Raw genomic sequence first — 10,109 nt, forward strand, 5'->3', positions numbered from 1 at the left:
TTCAAATATAATGAACAGCTGAATAACAAATGTATTCTTGGACAAACCGTTTCATTCCAAACATACAGCTGTGCTCATAAGTTTATATATTTTATTTTTCAGAACCATAAAGTCCAAATCGTTTTTCTCCACCCATGGTTAGTGGATTAAGGCGTTTACTGTCAAACAGCGTCAACACTTTTGAAATCCTAATGACAACAGAAACCTCAAAAGTCGACTTGTTTCCTCCTGTTGCATCAATATCTTGATTCCCTGGAGGTCGTTGTGGACGAGCTTTGTGTTCTCTGATGGTAAAGCAGTTCTTGGCAGACATTTTCAGATCTCCCCCGAGCGACTCATTGAGGTCAGGAGGCGGTCGCTCCACAACCTTCCCCTTATTCTGGTGGAGCCAACGACGGGCGGCCCTGCTCTGGTTTTGGATCATCGTCATGTTGAAATGTCCAAGTCAGTCCCGTGTGCAGCCTCCCAGGTGAATAGTTTTCCAGTTTCCTCCGGGATCTTCTGACGGCGTGCTGCGGCCGTCCCACCAGCAATGTGTGCAGCTCACACATCCCCAAACCATCAGCCATCCGCCTCCGTGTTTCACTGTAGGATTAGGGTTCTTGGTTGTGGTCAAAAAGTTCAGTCTAAACGACTTTGGTCCAGCAGTTTGGGGGCGTGTCTCTGTGGCGTTTTGTAAGCCAGCTATTTGTGGCATTAATGTTAAAGTCTTTTTTTTTTTTGTCCATCTGGAAGAATCCACAGAGTCCCGGATCCCAGCTGAAGGTCTGAGGGGTTTATCTGTGCATCCCTAAGGATGAAGCGCTCGTGGCCGCGGTTTGGTTCCTACAGATCGCCTCACTTCCTGATCAGGGGCCTCATTTATAAACGTTGCGTACGCACAAAAGAAGGCGTACGCCACTCTCTACGCAATAGTTGAGATTTATAAAAAGCAAACTTGACGGGAAAATGTGCGGTCCTTCACGCTCTGACCCAGGCGTACGCACAAAAACGGGTGAAATGAGAAACGGCGACACCGTCGGCAGATGGAAGAAACACGTGAAAGTGAAAATGACAATCCTGCTTCTCAGAAATAACATGAAGACTTCACAAAGCAAGTCTGACAATTAACAGCTACACCAACACCCGTTTGATCGATCAGCAGTGAAACAAACAAAACAAAAAAACGAAAATTACAACAGAAATTCAAATGAACACTTATTTGGAAAAAGAAAAGTGAAATATGTTCTGCAATATTGGCATGTTGTGCAATTCATCCTCATAAATAATATAGTTAACAGAACGAAATAATGTACAAAACTGATATTCCCGTCAGTGTGTCCGTCTGGCGGAGCAGATATAGGTGCGGGCGTGCGGACAGACGGACGTACTAATTGTCCACTGGGGAAAGTTGTTTTCATATTAAGACATTTCTTCATAAGCTGCGGAATTATGGTATTCATGCATATGCCTTTGGTTTGTTTTATTTTTGATAAAACAATGTATGGCGTATGTTTCAACCATTCAGAAAGCAACAAGAAATTACATTTGCGCTGATCAATTTCCCATTTCCACGTTGATTATTACCGACATCTGTAGCTTGTCAGATGTAATTAAATGGAGGGAAATAAAATGCCCCATCACAATGCGTAATGACGCACAATGGCTGATCTTGCGCTCTTAGAAGATGTGGCAACTGGAAGAATTCAGAGTGAACGCATCTTTAGACAGCAAGAAGACTTGCTGGCAAATGAGGACGAGTGGCTTATGAGCCGGTTCCCACTTCCTCGAGCCGTCCTTTTGGACCTCTGCGGGCTTTTGGGCCCGGCGTTACAGAGGAGCACTCGGAGGAACCACGCGTGTCACCCGGTGCATCTGGCGCTCCGGTGTACGCACATCCTATGTTTCATCCGTACGCCATTTCTGACGCAAATCCTACGCAAAGTTTTAGAAATGAGGCCCCAGATCCCTGCTGACCGTCTTCTTCCATCCATTTCCTGTTTTGTGCCGCTCAGCTTCCTTTTCCCGTAGGTCTTCTGCCAGCTCTTTAGCTTTCCCCACGACTCAGAATCCAGAAATGTCAGAGCAGCACCTGGCTGCGGGATGCAACGGTCTGCTGGGAAGCTCTGTGCACCCACACCGACTACAGGTGAGTCTCACAGGTGAGTCACACAGGTGAGTCACACAGGTGAGTCTCACAGGTGAGTCTCACAGGTGAGTCACACAGGTGAGTCTCACAGGTGAGTCTCACAGGTGAGTCTCACAGGTGAGTCTCACAGGTGAGTCTCACAGGTGAGTCTCACAGGTGAGTCACACAGGTGAGTCACACAGGTGAGTCACACAGGTGAGTCACACAGGTGAGTCACACAGGTGAGTCACACAGGTGAGTCACACAGGTGAGTCACACAGGTGAGGAGGGTTCCCTTCAGCCATCCAAACCCTTTTAGATCAGCGTGTGCATGTTCTTCCATCAGTAAATATTACTTACCGCTCTGTGAACGGTTAAGAGAAGGACCGCTTTAGTTGGAGAGAGGTCGTCATCGTCTGACATTTCTGCTGCTCTTCCTTCTGGCATTGAGGTCCAGCAACAAAAAGGCGGGAAACCAACACACCAATGAGAAGAGCTTTAATCCGACGGCACTGACCACGAACAGGCGGCTCTACAGCGGCAGCAGGAGGGAATAATGGGAACAAGTCCAACGCCTCACAGGTTTCCCAACTCTGCCTATGACTGGGAGTTTGTGGGCGTAGGCTCGAGGAGGGACAGCGGCAGGGGGCGGGGTCGGAGCAAAAACAGTCTGAAAGGGCCGGCGACCTTGGCACCGCTGGCCCATCTGTCGTCCACCGATGACGAATGAGAAGGTCGGGGGCCCGTTTTGAGGGGAGGCAAAGCGGGCCTTGGGGAAGACGTCCCGCGGCAGACCCGTCAACCGCTGAGCGGAGCGGGACGAGGAGTATCTGGAGCGCTGCGCAGAGGAGGAGCGCGGCAAAGACCTGGTTTAGAGAAGAACAGCAGAGGTTCAGCTCCTGACGGGTTTCTGCCTTCATGTGGATCTGGAAAGGGGGCCCCTTACCTTCCGGGCCCTGCAGCTGCCAGGCTGGGTGGGGGAGGATCCGTGCGAGGACTCCCGTCCCGTCGGGGGCTGATGCTGAGGTTGGCGGTGAGCTGCGGCATCTTGCGGGCCGTGTCAGAGTTGGAGCCCTGGCCGAGAGCTTCCTTCTTGGGCTCTCGGAGCAGAGCTGACGGGCAGTAAGGGGGGCTGTCCAGACCGGGCCCTGTACTGAACCTGACAGCTAGGCTGTCCCCGAAAAAGGAGTACAGCTCCAAGTACATGGCAGGGAGCGACACGGGAGCCCACTCCTCCCACGGACAGCCGCCGCTCCCCGCCTGCAGGTGGCTGGCGATGCCAAAGGCGGCTTCTGAAAGACTCTCTGGGGGGGGGCTGAGGCCCGGGGAGCTGTAACCGACAGCGGCTGCCAGAGACCCAGTTTGAGCATTGAAGCACCACTCTCCCGGATGGGACAGGGACAGAGCCTTCATCTTCAGAAGACGCTCTACCGCCACCTGCAGGACATGAAGAAGAACCCGTTTACACTTCAACGGCCGTCAGTCATCATTCCAGAAGACATTACGCTAGAAGGTGTGACGGCCAAGAAGAGGACATCTAAAACTAGATCAGACAGACCGACTAAAGAACCAACTGAAGGGCCGACACTGAAGCCACTGCTGCCAATGGGTGGAGTCAGGTTGATTTGCATAACCCCGCCCCACCTGTGCGTGAATAATTGTGAGTAAAGTGAAAATGCTTTAAGCCCCTAAAGTAGAGCAGGGGTCCCCAAATCCAGGCCTGGAGGGCCGGCTTCCTGCTGGTTTTCCTGCCTTCTCTGCTGCTGATCACCTGGATCAGGTGTGTTTAGCCAATGAAGAGCTGCAATGGCAGGATGTTTGGAAAACACGAAGGACACTGACCCTCCAGGCCTGGATTTGGGGACCCCTGCTCTAAAGGTAGAAAAGTTCTATTCAAGTGCAGACCTTTAGTATGACTTCATTTAAAGATAAAACAATGTATTCTTGTTTGATTCAAGTTTTTCTCACCATTGATTGAATCAAAATAAAGAGGATCGACTGACCAGGATGGCTCCGTAGACTTTGTGTCCATCTGCTTTGACCTGAGCGTTGGAGACGGAGTAGTCGTCCAGAACAGCCTGGAGGTTGGCCCAGTACGCAGGAAGGTGAGGAAAGAGCACTTTCTCAACCGCCTGCAGGGAAGCATGTGGATGTTCAAAGACTCAACAATCCATCTCAAATACAGAGGTGGGACATCCCAGAACTATCAGTACCTTCCATCCCAGAGCGTGGAGCCCCACCACAGCTCCATAGTGGGAACACAGTGGTCTGACCGGGTCAGACAGAACTTTCTGGAGGGAAAGCAAGATCTGGTGGTAGAGTCCACTCACCAGATCCCCGTGTGTCCTAGTGAGAAAGCCAACTCTGATTTCAGCTAGATGACACAGTTAGAGAACTGAGAAGGAACCCCAACAGTTTCTCACCAGAAGATGTTGCTCAGAAGCAGGGCAGCGTAGTCTCTGAGGGTCCAGTGGTCGTTGAGAGGGTTGATGGAGGCCGCCAGCGGCTCCAGGATGCAGTACATCACACTGGACACCAGGCTGCGCACGTAGGAGCCCAGGTACAGGTAGGGGTTCTGGACCAGGCTCCTCACCATGTGGAGCAGTCTGTTGAGCTGCTCCAGGTCATGGCTGACGGACTTCACCTGCAGCAGGACACTGACGTGTTGGGACGACTTCCTCACAGCTCCTTCCCTTTTTGTGTCTGAGGGTTTTATAGCTTCATTTTTTACAGCTCAGGTAAGTTTGTTTTCTTCAATCAGCGGGGTCAGGTGTGCCGCAATTCAGTTTCACCTGATTGGTGTAAAAAACATGTTTCTGCGTTTGATTGGTGGGTTTGGTGGTTTAACCCCTCCCCCCATCCAACCCCTTATTGCCCAGAGGCTTCGTTACGACACGGCTGTGGATTTGAACTCCCGGGTCGGACACTCTACCACAAGGCCACTCAGCTGGTCAGAACGACCGTCTTTTCCACAGCTTCAGCCAGGTGTTCTCATTTTGGGAAAAGTTCGATCCCTTAAACTGCCTCGGCCAATCACACGTCGTCCTTGTGACCAATCAGACGTGGGGAACGTCCTCACCTGTCTCCCCGCTCCACCTAAAACAACAGCTACAGGGGTTTCAGAGTCTGTCCGGCATCAGCGCCTGGTTTTCTCATTTCCCATGATTCATTGGGATAATCTCCTATGCTACATTTACACCGGGCTCAGAAATTTGGACCTCCTTGTTCAAAACCTTCAGGTTCACGATTTGCTTTGCAAAAGTTGAACTTTGACCAATCAGGGACTCGATTTGGAAGCGGCTCATGACCGCCACCTTTTCTCCTTGTGGTGAAGTCGGAGCTGCATTTGTGAAACCTCCTCTGCCATCAAAGGTTTCTCAGATGAACAATTCCTCAAATATCCACGATCTGAACCTCAAAGTATCCGCTGATCAGAGAAAAACTTACTCCGCTGATGACGTAAACAAAGTACGGCAGCAAGGCAGCGATCTTGGAGTTGGACTGGAGGTCCAGCAGAGCCACCTGCGGGGCGCAGAGACGGGATGAGCGGGAAAGGCTTCACTCGTCCGCGTGAGACCCGGCGGGGGCTCACCTTCATGAGGTGGGGGTCGTCTCCCAGGATGGCTCGAGTGATCTGCTGGTAATACTTCAGCAGGTCGTCCGACAGAGACTGGACTGCAGTCGGTACTGTGAGGAGCCAACATTCAGAGACAAACGGGTTTCTGCTTTAAGAAGAGAAAACCTGAAGGACTTTCAACGGATTCTAATTATGTTCTAGCTAAAGGTTCCTGGTAAATGATGACTATTCCTCTAAATGCAATAATCACATCCTGAGGATCAGCTGTCCACATCATCCGTTCTTGAAGCTGTTGATGGAGGAACGTCAGCTCCTCTGAGGTTTTTAGGCGGTTCAGTCAGAACTCTCTGCAGTGTTTGGACCTGGGGCTCCTTAGGCCCCCCCTTGATGACTCACTGCAGTGAATTTCCCCAAGCAGGCGGTAAAAAAGGCGTCCTTCACACGTACAGCCGGTTCTCACCTGCTCCCTGGAGCTCCACGCCTCCTTTCCCATCCAGGTAGGCCACGTTCACTGCCACAAAGCAGAGGCGCCGCGTTCAGTGCGAGCCTTGGCTCGTGTGTCCGCACGCGTGCTCGCATACACACCTCGCACCATGGTCTCAGCACAGCCTTTGGGGATGTTGGTGGCCAGAGCCAGCTCGATCAGGTTGATCTCCCGATCGTCCACGAAGAAAAGCTCTCCTTCTTTCCCCGAGCGGAAGGGCAGAGCGTCCTGGGCTCCGTAGCCACAGACGGCCTGATGAACAAGGGAAGATGTTGAAGGAACGTCCACTTTCACTCACCACAAAAACACTCGGCGCTTACTTCCACATTGCTCCACCGCAGAGCTCTGTTAAAGTCTTCCACCGTCAGCTTCTTCCGTTTGGCGTGTTTCATGAACTGAGAGCAGCTCTGAGTCAGACAAAGGTTGAAGTTAAAGTTCCACTACCTGCCCCACACCTAGGTGTGTGCAATTTGTTCTCTGCATTTGACCCCTCCCCTGGGGGAGCGGTGAGCTGCAGACACAGCCGCGCTCAGGAACCATTTGGTGGTTCAACCCCCCCCAATCCAACCCCTTAGACATTGGGTCCCATTTTTAGAGTCTTAGGTCTGACTCTGCCTGGGTTTGAACACCCGACCTTCCAGTCACAGGGCAGACACTCTACCACAAGGCCACTGAGCTGGTAAAAGCAAAACACCCCCAAAAGGAACAGACCCCCATTTAACGGGACTGTAACCAAACGAGCCAGCAGCGCTAAACCACAGATGGATCACATTCGTCGGTGTTAACTTCAGCATCGGACGATGTTTTTGTAGTCCGATATTCTCCAGACTGTTTTCAGATACACTTTATTTTGAAATGTAGACTTGTTCCTAGTAGATCCCTGCCAAAGGGGAGCTTATGGTTTACAGTTGTGTCCAATATTCAATAAATGATATTTATACAAAAGTTTTAAAGTGATCCTTGGTTGTATGTTAAAAAGGTCGATGTGATTGTCCAGTAAAAACAAAGGTGTGCGATTCTAATAAAGGAACAAAAAGGAAATCTAAACTTTGTGTTATTGTAGACTGTAGACTTTTAACCGGTTCCTCTTCAGGTTCCTGAGCTCCTCAGACACTGATTTCAGCTGCATGTCTTAAAGTCTTGTTCACAGCGGTCTCTGTAAGGTCTGGTGTAAGGTCTACAAGTCCAGAATCTTGTGAAGTCACGGTTCTGTTCCCGGTTTCCTGCGTGCTTTTAGGCAGCACTCACCTGAGCAGCCTCTCTGAGTCTGTAACAGACGTCCTCCGCCAGCACGGCCGCCATCTCCTCGCCAAGTTCCACCCCTGCACTCTCAGCCATGAGAGCCACCGATTCCCTGGAGACCTGAGCAAAGCGCCGCTCCTCCCGCTCGGCCATGGTTGCTGTCAGAGCTGCGAAGGGGACCGAACGACACGCCGAAACCCATTGATGGGTCAATTCACACACTACAATCACTGAATTTTCATGTAATTATATAAAACAGCAAATATAACACAATAAAACAGAGAAGTTCATCCATTTCCCCAAACCTTTCATGTGTTCAGACTAGATTTTAAAGTGCAGGCGTCAGCGGGAAGTGAGAGTAGCCGTCACGCCAAAGCCCAAACCTGACTAAATGAGCTGAAACTAACAAACGGAACGTGGAATAAAACGGCTCTTTGTGGTTGGCTGCGGCTGAGGAGGCGTCCAACAGCAAACAGGAGTCCATCCTCTCTAATCGGCCATCAGAAAGCGGCGGGATTCTAGCGTTGGACGATGAAAACCTTTAGGATACGCTGATCAGATCAGCATGTGGCTCAGGTTTGACCTGGCAGTCACATCAGGAGTTCAAACTAAAATGATGCAGAATTCCCGCCCTAACTACTAAAATCTATATAGTGCAGCTCTATGTAGAGCCCTGAATTTTACAAGTCATTCAGACGCCACGCTCACTACTTTTTTCTTTAAACGGCGGATATGATGTCATCGGTTTCAGAAGGTTAAAATCTAATTAATATGAGTACTTTGGGACGATTATGAGTCCACTGTCTTCTGAAGAGAAAAACGTTGATGGTTTATTAAAAAAATACATTTATTTGACAAAAAAAAAAAAATCTGAAGCAATGCATTGTGGTCTATATTTGCATCGATGCACACAGGTTTTTCACAGAGACTCCTGGGAAGTTTCCAGGGCTCTGGATTTGTAGATCAGGACAGCACTAGAAAAAGGGGGAACACAGCATCTAGTGCAGTATTTACTGAGTACTGACGGATTCGGACACAACCTGATTTAGACTTTACTATCATTTTAATACTTGCTAGTTGGAGTATTTGGATTTATATTAGGTTAAAAATATTTAATAAAGTTATGTATCCATGTTCATGTTTTTATGACTTTAGACTGAATGACTTCTCTGAAATGTTTTTATTCTGCATTTATTTTCTTGTTACTCTGTATTCGTGACATATATTTACATTCATGCTTTTGACTCTAAAGGCCAGCCGGAAATAACAGTTACAGGGTTCGATTTTCCTGAGGCACAGATATGATGATGAAAGCTTTTCTAAGGGGTTTGACACAAAATTCTGCAAATCTGTCAACATATTTCAAGCCTTAAAAACAACCAGCAGCCTCACACGGACGTACAGAGTCAAGAGAGCTGAAAGCTGCTGATGGAGAAAGAAAGAAGCTAACTATACAAAGATTGAATTGTTTCAGTACAATTGTGTTAAGGTGGTGACAAAGAAAAACATTTAACTGGATAGAATTTTGTATCTATCATTTTAGTTTTATGTAACTCAACATAGAGCAGCTTCGCCCTGAAGGAACGTGAAGAAGAAGCATCGCTAGCGGCTAACACAGCAACAGCCGCTTGTTTAGCTAGCTCGCCAGAATAAACAGGACAGAAGTCACAAAAACCAAAACTTTTCAACCCAAACCAGTGAGAATGTTTTACAGAACTGGGACTTTACCTCTTTTAAAGAATGCATGGACAAATATCCTGAAGAAACGCGCGAAAAGCTACTGCGATTTGGAAGAAGGCTGTTGCAGAGCCATTCTCGAGGATGTTCAACACAGGATTTCCGCTCAAATTTTCAAAATAAAAGCAGCTCACTAATCCTGATTGTGCGCCTTTTTTTTTCATTCCTTCCCCCCGAAAAACTTTATTAACAATTGAGTTATCATACATAGATCAACAGTAACTATATGAACAACGTTATAATTTTGGGACTGAAAATAAAAACAGCTTTTTGTAAAATGTACTAAAAAGTGGTTTAGTTTGCAAACATTTATTTTTGTGAATATAAAACTTTCCTTTCAATATCAGGACATGAAGAACAATATTTTTCTGGTTCAATTGGGTATTTCCACCAGGATTTTGCACCGTGGACTGTTCAGTCAATCCCCTCTGGGTTCAAATGTTTTCTCTTTCATAGATTATCTTAAACACTAACGATAGTATTACTAATTTCATTTTAAATCATGAACAAACACTACATCAAAAGTGAATGTCATCAAAATAAAATAACAGTCCAAAATGTCACATGGTTATGTTTTGGTGATGAAATGCAGTTACTTTATTAAAGTTCATGTTTGAAATTATAGCTTAATTCTTTTTATATACATGTGCATCAGTCCGCTTATGGTGGGGCAGTGGTCAGCACTCTCACTTCACAGCAGGAAGGTCCTGGTTCAAATCCCTCGCTGGGTTTCATGTTTCCCACTGTCCCAAAACATCCTCCATAGGTTAATTGGTGTCTCTAAATTGCCCCCAGGTGTGCACACGAGCGTGTGATCCCGCGACAGACTGGCGTCCTGTTCGGGGTGAACCCTGCCTTCACCCAACAAGCCGGGTCGGCACCAGCAACTCTGTGACCCAGAAAGGGATTCAGCAGGTCTGGAAAATGGGGGGGGGGGTGCAGAGCTTAAAAAAAGGTTTTAT

General features: G+C 48.2%; 1 protein-coding gene across 1 annotated transcript; it reads right to left on the reverse strand.

The window, feature by feature from the left end:
* Window positions 1-2,588: 2,588 nt before the first annotated feature.
* taf6l (TAF6-like RNA polymerase II, p300/CBP-associated factor (PCAF)-associated factor) lies at window positions 2,589-9,278 on the reverse strand. Its single transcript, XM_004080063.3, has 12 exons — window positions 9,139-9,278; window positions 7,417-7,577; window positions 6,489-6,575; window positions 6,270-6,420; window positions 6,145-6,195; window positions 5,700-5,794; window positions 5,555-5,629; window positions 4,531-4,751; window positions 4,321-4,453; window positions 4,111-4,239; window positions 3,054-3,544; window positions 2,589-2,973 (listed from the first exon to the last, which is right to left on the reverse strand). Exons 2-12 carry the CDS (start codon window positions 7,561-7,563, stop codon window positions 2,640-2,642), a joined length of 1,914 nt encoding a protein of 637 aa, XP_004080111.1. The 5' UTR covers window positions 7,564-7,577; window positions 9,139-9,278; the 3' UTR covers window positions 2,589-2,639.
* Between the last annotated feature and the right edge of the window lie 831 nt (window positions 9,279-10,109).

This window comes from Oryzias latipes, chromosome 18 (genome assembly GCF_053564925.1).
Source record: "Oryzias latipes strain Hd-rR chromosome 18, Olatipes_Hd-rR_3.1".
Lineage (NCBI taxonomy): Eukaryota > Metazoa > Chordata > Actinopteri > Beloniformes > Adrianichthyidae > Oryzias > Oryzias latipes.

Bases quoted from the DNA above. Each gene is read 5' to 3' on its own strand.
- taf6l (XM_004080063.3), bottom strand. From the start codon at position 7,563: ATGGCCGAGCGGGAGGAGCGGCGCTTTGCTCAGGTCTCCAGGGAATCG. The intron at 5,630-5,699 runs GTGAGCCCCCGC...TGCGCCCCGCAG, and splicing joins ACGACCCCCACCTCATGAAG to GTGGCTCTGCTGGACCTCCA. The intron at 2,974-3,053 runs GTAAGGGGCCCC...TCTCTAAACCAG, and splicing joins GCAGCTGCAGGGCCCGGAAG to GTCTTTGCCGCGCTCCTCCT.